Source organism: Puma concolor, chromosome E3 (assembly GCF_028749965.1).
Source record: "Puma concolor isolate L17-30 chromosome E3, mPumCon1.1.hap2, whole genome shotgun sequence".
Classification (NCBI taxonomy): domain Eukaryota; kingdom Metazoa; phylum Chordata; class Mammalia; order Carnivora; family Felidae; genus Puma; species Puma concolor.
In genome coordinates this window covers 32,320,119-32,339,163 of record NC_141682.1, presented here as the reverse complement: position 1 = coordinate 32,339,163, position 19,045 = coordinate 32,320,119, and the positions used below count along the sequence as shown (strand labels likewise).

Sequence of the window (19,045 nt, the reverse complement as noted above, 5' to 3'; positions counted from 1 at the left end):
AGCCTCTGTAGTAGGTTTGGAGTTGAGAAGTGAGCCCTCCACCTTCGTTCTTTTTCCAAGGTTAGCTTGGCTACTCTGGGTCCCTTAAATTTCCCTATGAATTTTAGGATAAGCTTATAAAGACTGTTTAAAAAAAAACAGCAACTGAGATTTTGGTAAGGCATTACATTGAATCTGTGATCAATTTGAGGGATGTGATTTTTATAACAAGGTGGGATGTTTTTCCATTTATTTAGGTCATCTTTAAGTCATTCAGCAATGTTTTGTAGTTTTTAGAGTCTGAGTTTTGTGGTTCCTTGGCTCATATGTACATTCTTGAGCCAATCTCTGTGGCCAGGGGTATGGAACATTCCAGTAGCTGGACCTGACTCAGGTGTCATGTCTGCTTCTACAGATGGGGAGCGGCAGCAGTGGGGGGGGGGGGCAGCCTCTCCCCCACCACGTGGACTGCGAATAGGGAGCAGGGGATCTTTGAGAGGATTGTTACAGTGCTCTTACCAGTGGCATGGAGGGGATGGCTGCTGGGCAGGCAAAAAGAAGAAACTGTCGGTCATAATATCTTAAAATCGAGGCTTCAGTAAAGGCACCTAAAGGGATATGGAGGCACTGGATCCAGGGTTTAAAAGGCTCTTGTCCATTTGCTTCCTCCATAAAAGAAGACATGAAGAGAAATCCCTGAGGTCTGTGGCATCTTAGGATACAGAAGTGAGATTGTGGAATCTTCTACTTACCAAAGGCCGCACATTAGGGATTTAAAGTAGGGTGGGTTTGGGCATGTCAACTCTGGTCAGTGAATGGAGGTAGTGAAGGCTTAGCTGGGGAGGTGGGATCTCCCTGCCCAGACAGCCTAGGCTGATTCCACACCATCCCCCACTTCCGCCCCCAAACAAACAGTGCATTCACTGAAACCGCATTCCGCCTTCCTCAGGTGCCGCTCCTGAAGCTTCTCCTTCATGCAACACATGTCTGTTCCTTCTAATCTTCAGTTTTGCATTCTTTTGTCTGACAAAGCTGTGAAATAGTGAACGCCACGTCTCATGCGCTCATCAGCTAGTAGAGATGATGATTGTACTAAACCCACATGTTTTTTTGAGATAGAAATGCCCTGGCAAAGTGATAACAGCAATGGTAATAACACAGACGGAGCACTTACTCTGTGCAGGCACTGCGGCTACTGTTGTTATCCCTCTTTTAAAGATGATAAAACCAAGCACCTCTTCCAAGGCTACAGATCCAGTAAGTGGTAGAGTCGGGATTCCAACCCGGGTGGTCTAACCACCACCAGCTCAGTTTCTTTACCGGCAAATCATGGAGTTGAGCACAGCGTATGGCCTCAGTAGATGATAGCTACTGTTTGCAGTCAGAGAAGAATCTTTACTGCGCAGAGCAGGTGACACTTGGCCCCATTGTCCCAGGTGTGGGCAATGACCAGTGTAGAATCGAGCCCTCTGCCTCCTCCGTTTCTCCGCTCGAATTAGCTGGGGTAGGGCTAGCTGCCACAACGACTTTCAACCCCAGACTCTGAGTTTGTTCCTTGTTGACCTTGTCGTCTGACGTTTGTGGTCAGCAAGTGGTTTATACAAGGGCCCTGCGTAGACTTGGAATATCACTGGGCCCAGCTTTGAGGTTTGCCTCTTTTCATTAAATAGCTTGAATTTTTCTAAGTTGGTTTGCATCACCTACTCGCTTGCTGACTGCAGTAAAAGTTCTTTTCGTAGAGTGGCTCCTTGGACATCCGCTGACTCAGCACCTGAGATGTATTCAGTGCGATCTCGTTTAAGGAGTTCCAGGCTGCGGATTGGGAGGATAAACCACGCTGGGCTTTCAGTTCCTCTTCTGTAAGAGGTGGTGTGGGCACCACCGTTTCATTTTTAACTCCCTTAGTTTTGGCATTGGCACCCTCACGGGACCAGAGGGCATGGTTAGATACGTGGATTCTGAAGTCAGAGGGGCCCGGGTTTGACTTGAGGTTCCTGTCGTTGAAAGGATGTTTTCACCTCAATGTAAAATGGGTTTTCCTCGATTTCCTCATCTGTAAAATGGGTTTAATAATAGTGTCCACCACCAAAGGTAGGATTAAACAAGTGGAAAAACTGTGTTAACACCGAGCCTCACACCCAATCAGCTCTCAGTAAATGGCTGCTATTGTCACCACCTCCAGTGGTTTAAACAGAGGAAGGGGAGCTGCTTTGTTGAATTAGACCCTCCCCTCAACTCCCAGTTAAAGCCCCCACCCAAGACACTTCTAGGGAACTCTGCAGGAACCTCCTTGGAAATGATTTTTGTAAAGTGATCTCTACACCCATCGTGGGGCTCGAGCTCAGTACCCCGAGGTCAAGAGTCACACGCCCCACCAACTGAGCCAGCCAGGCGCCCCTGCAGGGACCTCCTTAGAAGACTCCTGAACGTCAGAAGTCCCTTTGGTTTCAAGGGACGAGGTTGAGGAGCCCGCATTCAGTCTTGGCTGTCAGGCAGGTCTGTGCCTTGGCAGCCCCCTCTGGCAGTGGGGTTGGCAATGGCTGTCTTGGCATTAGCAGGTTATTTGAGGTTGGAGGGGAGCATCTTTTGGAGGAGGTTTGAGAGAAGCCAGAGGAAGGGGCCGCAGTGCCCCCGGGTCTCTGCAGCATGCCCGACAGAGAAACGGGAGAGACACAGCATCCCTGACCTCGGACCCCACCAGCCAGTGTATGTCCCTTCTGCTTGCTGCCCATTGGCTAGAGCTGCTCTCCTGACCCCAAACTCCCTGCAGAGCGTGTAGAGCAGAGAGGTATTTTGTGTGTATCAGCTTCCTACGCTACAGTCTCATGCACTGGTGTGCCCCAGCTCCTAGCACCTGCTTGGCACATCATGTTGGTTGAGTCAAGGCACGATGACAGCTGCCACTCTCTTACAGAGAAAGGAGCGAAGACCTCCAGCTGGGGCGTGTCTTGACTAGCTAGGTTGAGTCCGTATCTGACTCTGATCTTATTTTTACTTCTTAAAAGAAAACTCCAGGGTCCTTGTCCAAGGTAAATAAAACTCCCAAGTAAAACTCGAAAATAATCCCTTTATCCTTCCTGCTTTATCTTCCCCATTTGTTTTTTTTTGATATTGTGATACGATAAGAAATATATGTTTAGTCTTTGTCCCTGGTTCCTGGCACAGAGCCCCTAAAATCCTTTGAATTTTCTGATGGGGTGAGGGGAGAATCTTTTGATACAGTGTTGGACTCAGTCTTGGGTCCTGACCCAAGAGCTTCTAAGACCCTGGGGATCTCCTGAGGCTAATGAGATGAGTGGTGGCTGGGACCCCTAGAAGCCTGTGGAATGGGGCTGGCCTCCAGAAGGGCCAAGACATGATTAGAGGGTTAGAACGTTCAGCCCCGACCCCTGACCTCTGAGGAGGGAGAAGGCTGGAGATTAAGTCATTCCCCAGCGGTCGGTGATTTAATCAGTTGTGCCCATGCACTGGAATCTCCCTAAAAATCCTGAACTGTGAGGTTGGGAGATCTTCACGTGGGTGAACACATTGAGGACCTGGGTGGGCGGTGCCCCCAGGGGACGCAGGGACAGTCCACACCTCTCCTCCTCATCAGTACCTTGCCTTATGCTTCTCTCCCATTTGGCTGTTTTTGAGCTGTATGCTTTATAATAAACAGGTGATGTTAAGTAAATTGGTTTCCTGAGTTCTGTGAGCCATTATAGCTAATTATTGAACCCGAGGAATGAATTATGGGAATCCTTGATGTGTAGCCAGTTGGTCAGATGTACGGGAGCCTGGGACTTGGGATTGGCGTCAGAAGTGAAGGCAGACTCGGGACAGAGCCCTTAACCCGTGTGGTCCTATGCAGACTTGAGGCCATTAGTGTCAGAAGGGAGTTGAATCATTCGACAACCAGTTAGTGTCTGGAAAGCTGGAGAATTGATTGTTGGTGTAGAAAAAAATAAAAAAGAGGAAAAACCCCTCCCCATATGGTATCAGAAGCATCGTGGAGAAACACAGTTCAGGTTTGCATGAAACTCAAATGTCCTCAAAGGTAAGGCTGTTGCCCTCTACCTCTCCCACCCATCCAATGCCCAGCTCGGTAGCAGGCCCAGTGCACAGGCTTTGTGAACTGAATGGAATTTTTGGAAACTTCTCCTCTTGAGAAAGGGGATGGTGTGGGACAGCAGAGTGGCTGGGCCTGGAAGTTAGAAGGACCATTCTAGCATGAGCATAGACAAGTTAATTCCTCTCTCTGTCTCAGCGCCCTAAAATAGAGACACCCTCCCCCCCGCCAACCACAGAAGTGTGTTTTTGAGGGTTAATGCAATGCCATATTCTGAACACCTGGCCTCAGGTGGGTGTGCTTGCTGTCGAGTCTATAGCAGTTACGGTCAAGGGCCCTGTTACAGCCCCAGGCCTGCTGCGGTGGGTGAGCCAGGCCCCAACCCTTCCCAGGGTGTCTGGAGCCTTTCTCCAGAAAGCCGCTCGGCCTGCAGAAGCCTGGAACCAGCCCCTCTCAAAGCCCAGCTTGATGGCCGCCGGTGGGGTGGGGGCCACGGAACCAGCCTTACAGGGGTCTCTTTTTGATGACCTATCGATTTTTTTTCTGTTGTTTCTGGATGGCTTGCAGATGTATTTTCTTTGGTCTGCACCATGATCTCTAGGCGTTTGAGTCAGCGGCCAACTGATCTGAGAATTGAGAGATTTTGCCTTCATTATGCGTCTCCCAGCCTGTGGCACGAGCAGTTAAGAATTGATAGTCATCATAGAGGCTGCAATTAAGGCAGAGATGGTCCCCCATAATGCCGCTGTCGCTGCTCTTAAAACCTCTGAGAATCTCCAAACCAGACCCCGTGCGACCATCACACTTGTAGCCACCAGACTGTGAAATGGTCTGGGGCCTCGTGAGGGGACCGGCCTGTCTGTCACGAGGGAGCGGCTCTGTGTGCCATCTCTGCCCGAGGGCTGCATGGAGGACTGTGGACAGGAGGAGAGCGGGGCCCCGTGGGGCCCGCAGGCAAGGCTGGAACATAAACTACGGGAGAGCACTCCGAATCTCCAGCTGGACCGTCACGGCTCGGTCTCCGTGTCTGCGGTCGTCAGACTCGGAGCTTTTTCAGGGCGGAACACACGTGCACCCCAGATCCTGCTGGGGACTTGGGGTCTGATGGAGGCAGGGCCTGGCCGTAAACGGGCGCGGGCAGGAAAATACTGCCGCTCTCCTTTCTGTTTCCTCCTTACCTCGGGTACAGGAAAAAGCAAGTGAATGCTGTTCTACAGCTCCGCTAACCTGACCCCGCTGGTCACCCGGAGGCCCCCAGCTCTGTGTTTCTCCTCTCTTAGCCCGTCCGCCTCCCGCTCTCCCCCCTGCCTGCCGCCAGCGGCTGCTCCAGCGGGTTTGGCTGTGGCTGCAGACATGTTGGTTTCCTTCTAGACTGTGTTGCAGTTGCTGTGTTTTTTTATTTGCCTTCACGGGTGTTGCGCGTGAGTCTCTGTTCCTTTACTTGGCGTACTCAGCACTCTCTCTCAGCTCCATTCACAGGGCTGCCTCTACCTACACTTTGCTCCTGTACGTGGTGATTGTGTCTTGCGGGGAGCGTGAGCCACGTCTCACTCCCCCTGTGGCCTGGAGGGGCCACCCAGTGGCCCCTGACTCCAGAACCAGGCAGCGGTGAATCTCGCTGGGTGTGACCCCTGTGGTCCTGCGTGAGCGTTCTTCCAGGATAGATCTCAGGATGGAGTCAGTCTGGTGCGTAGTCTACTATATTTAATTTGACCAAATAATGCCAGGTCGCTGAAAAAAAACGTAGAGGCAGAGGGAACCTGAGTTGAGCTTCATTCTAAAAGAGGAAATTCATTGCCTGTGGAGTGTCCACTGGGTACTGAGAGGACCCCCAGTTTCTGCTTTACAAGCATGATCTCACTCGGTCACGCAGCGATTCTCCGAGTCTGGCATTCTCCATATCTGCATCGTGCAGCTGGAGAAGCTGGGGTCCAGGGACAGCTAGTGACTTGGCCGTGATTACTCGGCTAAACAGTGGTAGGAGCTGAGCCCGCCTCTGAGTGGCTCTGGTGGGCACATGATGCGACTTTCCCGAAAGAATCCCAGGTCCTGGGGCTGGCTGTTGTGAATTTGAGGAGAGCGTCCTGAGTTCAGGAGCCTCTGACGGGCTCATCTGTCTCACACCAGTGGCTTTGTGTGGCATGCTCTTTGTGTTTTGTTTGCTCTGCCTAGTCTTTAAATATTTTTATAATTTTTTAACATTTTAAAATCTGAAGTTTCACATAAAAATCTCAGCGATCCGGCAACAGTGGGCCCGAGTTTATGCAAGGCCAAGTTTCTGGGATTACAGGAGTAGTACCCCTTCCCAGCTGGCCCCATCCCCGTCGCCCATCCTGTGGCTCGTGTCACCCACAGTTCTGCCGAGTTTGTGGTTCTGGAAGAGATTTTCGTCTGTGGGCAACACCCTTCTTTCCTTTCTGAGTTCTTCCTGTTAAATGCATGAACCAGCCTTTCCCCCGTCCCCAGCTGCTGGGCCCGCACTGTCCCTCGGCTGCAAAGTCAGTGACGGAGAAAAATTGTGCTTCGCTGCAGCGGAGCCTGCTCCTGGCCTGCCAGGAGATCATTTGTCGTGTCCTGCCGAGGGCCCAGCCTGTGCCCGGCACCGTGGAGGGGGTAAGAGATGCCGCTCCTGTGTGGCACGGGGATTGGGCGGGTGGCGGGGGAGGGGGAAGACAGGCCGCCATACCCAACCCGTCTCCAGCAAAAGAGGAAGCGGCGAAGCCTCTGGTTCTGTTGATACAAAGATGAGAATTCATCCAGCCACAGCCACTTCTCACTGTGTGGAGCGGGGGCCGGGGGAGTGTGTAGAATGACGGTCTTTGGTTCCCTGTGTGCGAACTATAGGACCAGTTTCTTTTGGATTTCTGTCTTTAGTAAAGCTGTAGGTCCCCTGCAGTTGGGAATCCATTGATGCCGAGAGGCAGGAGAGTATCGTGGCTGTGAGCTGAGCCCAGCTCTGTTCCCCACCAACCCCTCACTGTAGAGAAGGCGCTTAATCTCTTAGAGCCTCAGTTTCCTCATCTGCCAAATGGGGGTGTGAGTAGCCAGTTCCTAAAACCCTTGCAGTGAGATAATGCAAGGAGGCACTTCAACTAGGGGTGGCACACAGGAAGCTCACAGTAAACCGTGACCTAAGTATTGCTCTTTCTGTTGCTCTCAGAAGCTTCTGGGAGGAGGGTGTACACGTAGCTCAGGCCTGTGTGGGTTTTCTGTTGCTTTTCCGAAAGAGCGAATTGCTTTGTTTCCTGAACATGCAGTCGGCGTCTCGCGTGGGTACGCCTTTGATGCAGGCGGGGTCAGGGTGTGCTTTCTGTTCTGACGTTCGGCGAAGTCCACCGATAGCGGGTGAGTGCTGATGGCCAGCCGCCGTGCTGTACCTGCTGTATGCCAGCCCCGGGGGTCCGATCTGCCTCCCCCGTTTAGTTAGGTCTCATCACCCGTGGGGCTCAACACAGCACGCTCAGCGGTGTGAGCAGGAGGAGGAGGGGCTCTGGGACCAAGGGGAGGAGCGAGGGTGCCAAGCCTGTGGTCTTTTCCCTGAACGAAGCGTGGACAGGATCCGGGTCCAAGAGTCCTCTTGAGTCTGCCCTTTTCTTGCCACCACAGGCAATATTTCACCCCGAGACCGTCAGAACACAGCCTTGGGCCGCCGACAGAGTCTTAAATCTGCCTGCGCGTCGTGCGGAAAGTCCTGATTCAGATACGGGGGGGGCAGTCCGGCTGTCCGCAGCCCCTTGGCCTTTCCATGGGGGTGTCAGCATGCGCTTTTGACAGGGTCAGACGACCTGGTTCGCACTCCACCTGTGTGATCGACCGGATCCCAGAGCTTGGGCATGGCCCTTCTGCCCCCCGCACCTCTGATTCCCCATTTGTGAGATGGGCTCATGGTAGGACCTACCTCGGAAACTCATTTTGGGGAAACTCTGCTTGATAGTTAGGTACAAAGCACGTAAAACACATCACGCAGTAAGTACTCCTGTGTTCGATATTACTATGCTTGCTGTTACTCTGTGTGCTTCTGCTGTGCAGATGTTTTCAGGTCGTGGGAGCCCTGTTACTCGTTAGACAGGCAGGGTTCATGGTTCCTTGGCCTTCCCCACACCCAGGTGCTTCACCAAATGGGGAGAGGCGGTTGAGGGCAGTTGAACGAGTGCAGACACCAGGGTACAGTTTGGGTCTGGAAGTCCAGATTCTCAGTTCCAGCCTTCCGTGTTTCCTACGGATTCGGGAAGCGAGATCACCTTGGAGGTCGTCCGTTACCACCTGCGCAGAGGCTCAGCAGTCCAGCAGACTCTGCGAGCTCCCTGTCTCTGAGACCTGACACTCCTTCTCCGTCCAGATCCCGGTACCGCTTGTCGCCTTTGGGTGCGGCGAGTAACGTCTCCACCCTCTGCCCGGGAAGGAGGCTGCGGGGTCCTGGACCTGTCCGCTCCCTTCGCACGTGAGGAAGCTGAGGCTCAGAAGGAACCCGGCATTCCCAGGGACGTGCACAACATGGGGGGCAGCATGAGACCAGGACCCGGGTGCCCAGCATGTGACCCCTCACCTGCCCCAAGGCACAGGGAGCCTCAGCTGCATGAGACAAGGAGCTGAGATAGGTTGTCACCCCGGGCTTGAGGTGAAGACACTGGTCTCTCTGGTGTCACCTCGTAATGGAGAGTTCTAGTCGCTAGTTTTTCATGCCCGTGAGCTTGGAGGGTTTGCCCCGCACTCACCTCTAGAGCTCACGCCAGCTCCATGCCGTGGGAAGACGCGGTGGGAAAGGGATGGGCAGTGGGTAGGAGGAGGCTTCTCTGGGAACCGCCTGGGTCTGCAGAACGGATCCATGGGGAAATGCAGGCTGGACAAGAGGTACACCAGAGCTCACCCACAAGGCAACCCAGAAGCCTGCGATAGTAGAGCCTGGGACCCCTCTAAGGGCAGATGCAGTTTGCATCTGGTGACGTCCCCACCGGGGCCCCAGGAGTCTGCTCTTCCAGGTAGCCTAGGGGCCGTGCTCTCGTTCGTGGCCGTCACCTGACAGTTGAGAACGGCTTACCCTTCCGGGAGCAGAAGTGCATGTTAGCGGGGACTCTGGCGGCACCGCTGCGGGGAACTGGAGCCCCAGCTCAGTGGTTGTGGTGTGGGCTCTACACCGAGCCGTGACCTGGGCCTGCGTTCCACCTCCAGACCGCTCACCCACTAGCTCCGCGAGCTCAGGCCGACTCCTTAGCTTCTCCGTGCCTAACTGTGCAGCCGGAGAGGAGCCGAAGGGGCCTTGGAGGGAGCGGCACATGCATCAAAAGGTTCAGCAGAGTCTGGTCAGTCCACACTTACCAAGCACCTGCTGGATGCCAGATACTGTCACCAGGCACCGGAGACATTATTGTCATCACCGCACAAAAATAAAGGGGTAGGGAAGGCGCCAGAGTGGATAAGAGGGCCTCTTACTTGAGCATAAGGGACTTTGGGAAGAGATGGGGAGACGCTGACAGGAGCCATGCAGGTATCTGGATGGAGGGCATCCAGACGGAAGCAGCAAGTGCAAAGGCTCAGAGATAGAAGCAGGCTTGGCGTGTTCTGGGAGGTTCCCCAGTAATGAGAGTGGGTGGAGTCCACGCGGTTCCCCAGTAGTGAGGGGAGTGGGCGGACATGGGACCCAGGAAGATGGGAGGAGCTGGGGCCTGGTGGCCTTGGTGCCGCAATGAGGACGTGGGGATATTCTAGATGGGGGGCGTTGGGTGGGGCAGGAGGCGTTCTGGCCCCTCGTCTGCCAAGAGCCATGCCTGGTGCTCGGTACTGCAGATGGAGAGGGCAGTGAGCAAACCAGTCCATGTCCTGGAGAAGCTCCTGGCCGACAGGAGAGACTTCCGTGTGGAGTGACGTGAGGCCACCGTGCGCTTGGGTCCGGGGTCTGTGGCCAAAAGGTAGCAACCAGCTGTCCCAGGGGGTTGGGGGAAGCGCTTACGTTAGACAACGGAGCTTGAGTTGGGAGGTGACAGCCTCTTCCTGGGGTGTGGGACCAGAGCCCTGCCCAGGTGAGAGGGGGCGGCCGACAGGCCCGTGGCAGCTGGGTGACAAAGGGCCTTTGGTGCCGTGAGAGGGACCTTGAGGTTGACCTCGGAGGCCCCGGGGAGCCCCTGGAGGTTTCTGCCCAGGAAGCGGACGGGAGCGGAGCTTGAGGTGACTCCTTGCACCGGATGCCGAAGCACCTCTGCCCAGTCACTGGGACGTTTATCCTGGAGGCCGAGAGGGGTTTAGGGTCTGCCCTTGATGTTCCACGACTGGCCCATTCTCAGCCCACCAGACTCAAGAGGCACTCTGGGGCCGCAGGACCTGGTGGGTGTGCTCCGCAGCCCCCCCCCACCCCCGTCCAGTTTCAAATCCCAGCTCCGCCCGGACTCTTTGTGAGCCTAGCAGGCGTTCATCTCTCTGTGCCTCCGTCTCCCCAGCCGTGAGGTGGGGTGGTGGTCCCAGCCCCACAGGAGGCAGCCAGGAGTAAGGGGTAAATTCATGGAAAGCTCTCAGAGTGGTTCCTGTGAGATGGGAGCATCAAACCGTCCCCCCTTCCTCTCCCCTGCCGAGTTCCCCAGCCCCCGTGTGCACCTGTTGTCTCCTTCACACCTCAGTGACTTCCGGCCTTAACCTGGGACTCTCCCCACAGCCCAGCTCCAGCCCTGCTTCAGTCTGTCCACGCCTCTACCCAGCTTTCTCAGTCCTGCTTGCCACCTCCCCCAGACCCTCATCCTCGGGTCTCCCTCCTCCCTCCCCCTCGGGAGGCTCCCCTGGTCCCTGGGCCTCCCCCCTGTCTCCCCCTCGGGAGGCTCCCCTCACCCCTGGGCTCTTGCCCCTGGGCCTCCCCCCTGCCTCCCCCTCGGGAGGCTCCCCTCGCCCCTGGGCCCTCATCCCTGGGCCTCCCTCCTGCCTCCATCTATGGAAATCCCACTCACCTCCCCAGACCAAGGCCCAGAGTGCCTCCTGCTTCCCAAACCCTCTCCCACACCAGGCTGGCTAGAAGGAAACACCACCTTCCCCTAGAAGCTCTTCTGTTTTGCCACAGAGTTTTGTTGATGAAATTCCTGCCTGTTGCCCACCACTGGGCCCGAGCGCTGGTGCCGAGACTTGTCATGAGTCTCGTGGGCCCCCAGCTCAGCGCTGGGCCCATCGGCTTCCTGGAAACATTAGAAGAACAAAGGGATTCTAGGTTGCATCTCTCGGGGCGCTCTCATGGTGGCCTCTTCTGGCATCTTCTCCCCACAGGCCCTGGTGCAGCCTGGCGTCTAGGGAGCGCGGCTGGCGAAGGGAGTCCAGTGTCTGGTGCCTGCCGGCTGCTTGGATGTATGAACGATGTGTAGAGCATCTCCTGGCCGTGGGCTGTCGGAGAGGGAGACTGTGACGTCTGTAGGGTTACGCCTGTCTCTTGGATTGCTCTGTCCTTCCTGGCCCATCACTGACTACTTGCTCAGTGATTGATGCTGGGCTTGAGCTGCTGGGGTAAAGTAATTATAATCACCAGGACATTGCTCCCCTTGTCCCTTCAGAAGGGCAGTGACTCTGACTCCTGAATTTGTGGGTGTCTGTGGAGACTGAGGGCACGGGGTCCTCCCCAGGGACACCTTAGAGACACATCGCAGCCTTCCTCTCCCTCCCCTGCCCGAACTCTCCAGATGAAGCCTTCTCCTTCCCCTCTTGGCTTCTGCATTCCAGTGCAGGAGCACCTGGGAAACAGCCTAAGCGAGGCCTCTTTGAACCAGCCAGGTCACTCATCCGGCTGTTCAGCCCCGGTGTGATCCTCGGGACACCCCCCACGCCCCACCATGGCTGCTTGGAGCCCGGTCTCAGCGTAAAGATGAGAAGCACAGTTACCTTCTCAAGTTTGCACCCTTATTGTTTCCCTGAGTTAATCAAGTAGAGATACTTCCTGTAGCTTCGCTAAAGATACCCGGTCAGAGGCTTACACAAGGGGCTCGGTGGCGTTCAGGAAGCTGTACGGGGGTCCATCGTGTGCGACAATTCATTGCTCTCGGTTGCCTCCATGGAAAGTGTTGAAAGTGGCAATTGCGTGAATTTTCTCTCCTCCCTTCCCAATTAGCGATTGCATAACAGTCTCCCTGGAAACAAGTGCTCAGGCATCACACCCGGAACACAGTAGAGCTTGCTGCTTTGCAGCCCGCGAGCTGTGCCTGCTGCGGGGGGCGCTGAGGCCTGTCCCCGTGTCCCAGGAGGGCGGGCCTGGGCCTGCGGCCTCCATCGGCGGCGTCTGCACCTCCCGGCTGACCCATACGTGAAAGGAGAAAGGCAGGTTTTCAGTACTCCTGAGATACAACCCAGTGACAGAGACCAAACAGAGCTCGTCAAGTCTGAGAGTCAGAATTGCTTTTCTGTCTCAGGGAAGGAGTAGCTGATGGTCACTCTCTTGCTTGGAAACACCCATGGTCCCGAGGGTAGAGTCCACGTTCTCTAACTTGACCTCCTGGCCCGCCCCTGCCGGCTCCCCCCCACCCTCGTTCCTGCATCTGGGCTCCATCCCGCCGCGGCCCTTGGCCCGCCCTGGCTGTTCCCTGACCGGCACCTTTCTGTCCCCCAGCCTGAGAGCAGACGGATGCGCACGGGCCCAGGAAGCCGGCGCAGGAGTTGTGAGCACGTAGGTGCCGACTTCGCCCTCTGCCTCCGCCTCCTCTCTCCAAAGTGCCGTCTCCGTGGGCCTCTGTGGATTAAAGCGCCTATGGAAGAGGCGCTCCCCGGGAGAGTGGTAACCACCACCACCCCCACCACCCGGGCCAGTCTGTCTTCTTTCCTCCTGTCCAGCCCACACCCATCTCTCCCAGAGCACTCACTGGGATGTGTTCGTCTGCCCGCTCCTGGTCTCCTTCCCCAGGAGCCTCGAAGCTCCTCGAGGGCAGGGGCCCCGTGTGTTAACCGGTGCACATTCTTTCGAGGCACGCCGCCTCGGACAAAGGCAGGCATACCCCGAACACCAGTGAGCGTGTCATGCGTGAATCCGCAGAATTGGCCCGAGTACCTCTCCCGGCACGTGGCGCAAATCTGGAACCCTGTGGCTTTGGCAGCGAAGTTAATCTCTCATTCAGGGCACACCTGGTGCAGAGAGGGTGGCTCCGGTGGCCCTCCTTCCTGCAGGTGGTTCTGCCACTTGCCCGTGTGGCCTCCACACTCCCAGAGGAAGACGAGAGGGGGGGAGGGTCACAGGGTGCTTGCCTTTTTGTGGCAAGCCCTGGACATGGTTGCCTCACGTGGCGTCCACCAGGCCTGGTCTGTGGCTCCCACCTCTCCACAAGGACACTAGGAATCTTGTCTTGTTCCCAGGAAGAAGAAATGGGCTACGTGAGCCACTCCCCTCAGAATTGGGCCTGGGAGGGACTCTCGTAGCCAGAGGATCCTCATGCTGGGCGCCTTGGGAGTCTAATCAGTGTTGCAGAATTCTCCATCCAGTGACACAGTGTCAGATCAGCTGACTCTGGAGTAGCTGCTTCTCTCAAGGCCTGAGCTTCTCACTCCTCCTGATGGAACCAGACCTCCAATTCATTTTATAAAATGCCATGACATTCTTCGATGAAAATAAAAACGGACTCTGGAAATGCACAGTCACTTCTGCCCACCTGGCAGGCAGCTCCCAGGAAGGGTGGCCCCAGGGCAGGTCCCCTCAGGGGGTGGGGGGGGGGCGTTTGGCTGAGAAGGCCAGCCCAGGGAAGACCATGCCAGAAAGTGGAGGGGCTGGGGGGGCCGAGCATTTGCTCTAGGAAGCGTGGCTTATTGTCTTGTTTACAGTGTGCCATCGTTTTTAAAATTGCTGCTCTTGATGTGACGGTATCCTTGTCTTCTCGAGGCTCAAAATGAAATGAACCTTTCTGGAGGAAGGCAAATGCTCATAGTAAGATAGCCCTGAGTGTTCTTTTCAGAGGCGGAGGCGAGGACCCAGCCCCAGCGCTGCTAATGGCTCTAGGGTCACAAAACAATAGCAGGGCCACCACAGCTCAGGAGGGGGCCCCCAGAGGAGTCTGGCAGGTTCCTTGAGCTGGCTTCCATCCCCTCCCTTCACTTCTCACACTGCAGCCCCAGGAGCCCAGCCAACGAATGGAAATCTGTCCTGTCCCCTTAAGCACTGAACCGACCCTGTGGGGACAGGCTCTGACAGGACAGTGATCTCCTCCAGGGCGCCCCCGTGTGACAATTGGAGTCTCTGAAGAACCAGCTCCCGGCCTTCTGTCTTCTCCCTGCCTGAGGGCATTTGGAGGCTAGCCTCCTTTCCTCCATACCACTCCCTCTCTGGGGTCTTTGTCCTCTCTCCTTGGACTTGGCAACAGCTTTCCAACCACTCTGCCTGGTGGCCTGCTTCTCCGTCCCTGAATTCATCCCCTATGTTTATTCTATTATCTTGCAGTGAATGCTTATGGGGCTTCTCATGATCTCCACACACTGCATTGGGCTCTGTGATACTGGGGGGAACCAGACAGGTAATGGCCCTGCCTCCCTGGGACGTAGATCGTTCAAGGAAGGTGGGGAAGCTAGAGGCACATGATGAAGCAGTGGTGAGGACCTTGAAGAACAGAGAACAGGACATCGTTAGCAGGGGTATCCTGGAGGGTCTCTCCGTGGTGGGGGCACAAGAGTAGAGACTTAAATGTCAACGTATTCCAGGCCAAGAGGACGGCTTGGGAAAGGCCTAAAGCATCAGGAGCATGGGTCATCACCTCATCCACATAGAAGTTGCTGGTGGATCGGCATCAGTCACAGCCTCCAGAAGATGCTGATTACCAGGCGCTTAACCTGGGTTGTCCTGAATGAGGTGGGCCCATCCTTGCCACCATTTTATGGATGGGAAGCCTGAGGCTCCTACTGGTTTAGCCACCTGACCGTAGATGGCAGTGTGGGTCGCGCTTCCCGCCTGAGGGACTGTCATCTGGTGTGATCATCCTGCAGTGCGGTCTCTTGGATGGTTTTCTAGGGGCCCACGGAGGCCAGGGGCAGGGAGAGCGGGCCGGCAGACATGCTGGGTCTGTGCTTCCAGCCAACGAGGGCAGGACTGCTTAGCTCTGAAATCTTACCAAAGCCCTTAGTGGTGAAGTATCACGGTGGTTATCATTTTCTGTAAGATACCTTCACCAAAAGCAACGGTGAGGCAAACGCGGAAAAGGGCTAAGACTTTATTAGATAAAGGATTGTGGGGATTTGTGGTACCATTTGCTCCGCTTTATGCAATTTCCAGAATTAAAAAAAAAAAGGTAAAAATGAAAGGACAGTCACGGGAAAAAAAGGTCTTTCGTGAACGGTTCTGCCCTCTTCCCTGCCCCACGGAGCTCTGCCAAAATCACGGGCGAGGACTCATGAAGCGGGTTGAGACCCGAGGGAAGCGATGTCCCTGGTAGAGGTTGGCAGTCGGGCACCAGCGTTGAGGTGACAGGCTTCCTTCCCTCTGCACGATACATGGCTTCAGCCAGAGCTGACCCCAGGTGGAATTTCTCTGAACTGAGTTCTGTCTTAGGGAAGCCTGTGGTTTGCAGGACCCGTAGGTTTCTCTGGTATAAATTGGAGAATGTCTTCTGGATTGGGGCTGGCTCTGACTGTGCACTGGTTGGAGACCTGGGACCCTGCCCATCTGTCTCCCGATTCTGAGCCCTCGGGCATGTGCCTTATTCTTTCTGAGCCTCCGTCTCCAGCGTCAGATGGGAGCGTGCGGCCCAAGGAAAGAGCTCAGTGCACAGCGTGAGTAAAGATCCCGCAAATACCCGCGCTTGCTCTGAATGGCTCAGGTAAAACTTGCCCACATGTCAAGTTCGGTGCTGCCACGTCGGGTTTTCTCAGGGGCTGGTTAGGGTTCCAGGGCCCGGTGCTCTGGAGCAATGAGTTCTTGGAAGGATTTGGGATTCTTCCAGGGTGATCATCTTTCCGCCACGTCACTCCTGCCCCTGGGACCTTGGTGAGAAGAGGCACTGAGACCAGGGAAAATAGACACTTTCCACCCCTGGGTAGCTTCCTTCCACCTTCATTTTGAGCGTTCTGGCCTCCCTAGGATCCTGTTGCCCAGCCCAGCCCCATAGGCAGAGTGGGGAGCCTTCCCCCGTCTCCCCTTATTGCTTGAGAGGGTGTTGAGTATTCCCTGCTGCAAAAACAGAGAGACTTCTGGGCCTCACAGGCTCCTTGGTGGTCCTCCGACAGCCTCTCAGGCGGGCCTGTGGGCTTCTCGCGCCCCTTAGAACTTAGGCCCGATGGACTCCGTTTGGCACTACGTGGCCACGTGAACCCCCTTCCCCAGAAGGAGCATCTCAGTGCCTAACGATGGGTCGAAACTCAGAAGCCATAGAGCAGCACCTGGCCATCAGACCAGGAACGCAGCACAAGTGGCTGCAGCTTGTGCCATGACTGGCCGCTGGTCTCCGGCCTGGCGCGCCTCCCGCCAGGCCGCGGGAGCCCCGAGCCCCCGTCTGGGGCCGCGCTGGGCCGGGACTCGGAGTGGCTTTGGCAGCCCTTAGTGCTCTCACCCTCTGGAGGAGGGCTGTGCTGAGGCAGCTCGCGGGGGTGGCCCTGGGCAGGAACCCCTTGCTGTGACCTGGAAGGGATCTGGGGAGCCTGCCGGCCGCAGAAGCTCTGTGACCTTTCCTCCCACCCCGTGTCCTGGAAGGGCTGCCGGGTGAAATACAGGATGCCCGGCGAAATATGAATCTCAGATAAACAGTGAGTAATTTCTTAGTTCCAGTGTGTGGCGTAGAGTTGAATACTGAAAAATTCTTGAATCATGAATTATTGAATATTGAGTTATGAATACTGAAAAATTATGCGTTGTTTATCTGAAACTCAGATATCGCCAGGCATCCTGTGTTTTCATCTGCCAAATTGGGCAGCACTAAAAGAATCCTCCTGCCGTGCTCAGGTCCTTGGCAGGGCCTTGTGGGGACTCTTCTCTCGAGATCCGGGCACATACCAGGATCGGGCGCCTCTGGGCACGGCCTCATTCAGCTAACTGTTGACTGAGCCCCTCTTTGAGGTCACCTCCATGCTGGCACAGGGCAGAGGGCGGGGCTGAGGGCCATGCTCCATCCGTGGGACCTCGTGCACAATTCACGCAGACCCTCTTAGGCTGCCACTTCCTCATTTGTCACATGAGAGTAGTCCCCTCTCTTCTCATGTTCTTGTGAGGTCGGATGACCTCATTCCTCCCCCTGCTCTCTCTCTCCCCTTCCCTTACCTCATGTGGTTCTTCCATCTAGGAAGAGCATCACTCTCACAGAGAAGGAGTCTCCTGCCCCTCACGGTGGCCAGGGTTTCTTTGTCATGAGCCACGGCCCCCCAGTGCAGATCTGCATGAGCAGGACAGGCCACACAATCTCTGGGGACCCTTGCTTCGATATCGTTAAGGATTTCAACCCTGGGACGGCAGATGGTCACGCAGTTGTAGTTCTTGGCAGGCATGCTTGGGCCACCAGCCCCGCCGCCGAGGGCCAAGCAGACACGACGGTGGAGGGTCAGAGGACGGAGCTCCAGAACACCGAGGGTAGAGACTGCATAGACCTGGGGCCCTGTGCCTGCCTCCCGAGCCATGCTGCACAGCCCCCAGCCTGGCATGGTCCCGTGCCGCCCGGTATCCTGGTTTTTCAAGGGAAGATGGAACTTCTCAAAACAATCTTTCTTCTTTCTTTTTTTAATCTTTTTTTGTGTGTGTGTGCTTATTTATTTGGAGAGAGAGAGGGGCGCCTGGGTGGCGCAGTCGGTTAAGCGTCCGACTTCAGCCAGGTCACGATCTCGCGGTCCATGAGTTCGAGCCCCGCGTCGGGCTCTGGGCTGATGGCTCAGAGCCTGGAGCCTGCTTCCGATTCTGTGTCTCCCTCTCTCTCTGCCCCTCCCCCGTTCATGCTCTGTCTCTCTCTGTCCCAAAAATAAATAAACGTTGAAAAAAAAAAATTTTATTTGGAGAGAGAGAGAATGTGCACGTGCCATTGGGGGAGGGGCAGAGAGAGGGAGAGAGAATCCCGAGCAGACATGTGTCAGCACAGAGCCTGACATGGGGCTTGATCTCACAAACCATGAGATCATGACCTGGGCCGAAATCAGACGCTGAACCAGCTGAGCCACCCAAGTGCCCCATCAGTAAAATCTTTCTTAAATAGTGATGACTGATTCATATTTTAGAAACTTCCTATGATGGTAAATCAAACACTGTCTCTGGGAAGCAGCTTGGACCTGTGTGGTGCCTGGATTTATCTGTGAGTCCTACACTGGCCTGTGACCTCCACCAGCAACACAGCAGTGACCGGCTTTGCTCACTGTTAGGTCCCCTGGCCCCTTCACCGCCTTGGCACATTGTAGGTCCTCTGTAAACAACAGACACAGTTGCTAAGACTTCATTTATTCATGGGAACACACTGTAGGTGGTTTCATGGATCTGTTGTCCCCCTCTTAGTAATAATATCACGAACGTCTTCCCTGTTGATTCAACAGGATCGCACGTGGGAAGCCTTACGTACACCCTTTGCTCGCGGCAATCTTTCAGGTCGACTTCAGCCGTCTGGGTGGTGATGACCGGTCGCTGTATCTTCTATGGGTGGTTTTCTGAAGAGGAAAGAGTGAGCGCCTGAGCGGCCCTGTGTGTCTGTTTTCTCAGGATGCCAAGTTTGTGGAGGAGCGGAGGAAGCAGCTGCAGAACTACCTGCGCAGCGTCATGAATAAGGTCATCCAGGTGGCCCCCGAGTTTGCCGCCAGCCCCAAGAAGGAGACCCTGGTGCAGCTGATGCCCTTCTTTGTGTAAGTACTGTTCACATGGGCGCTCTGCCCAGCACTTCCTCCTCCCCCTCCTCCGAGGTTGGCAGGCAAAGTGCGTGGCCATCGTTGACACACCGGGGCCCAGGTGTTGTTCCCCGAGCCGCATGAGCTGAGGCGCTGTGCACTTCCGAAAGGGCTTCAAGACAGCGGGTCAGCCGATGAGCGCTGTTGAGCTGAGGTTTGCAAATAAATGCAGGCCTGCGTGGCTTTCTACCTTCCACCTTTCGATCAAAGCAGAGAGTAATTTTCTCTGCAGCTCACAGAACC

At 55.4% G+C, this 19,045-nt stretch overlaps 1 protein-coding gene across 4 annotated transcripts in view; it reads left to right on the top strand.

The window, feature by feature from the left end:
• SNX29 (sorting nexin 29) overlaps window positions 1–19,045 on the top strand; it is a 497,953-nt gene that overhangs the window by 440,766 nt on the left and 38,142 nt on the right. For all 4 annotated transcript variants that reach the window (XM_086691204.1, XM_086691206.1, XM_086691205.1 and 1 more), the window contains one exon: window positions 18,621–18,760. In XM_086691204.1, coding sequence (XP_086547330.1) covers window positions 18,621–18,760 — 140 coding nt within the window. The remainder of the gene's footprint in view (window positions 1–18,620; window positions 18,761–19,045) is intronic.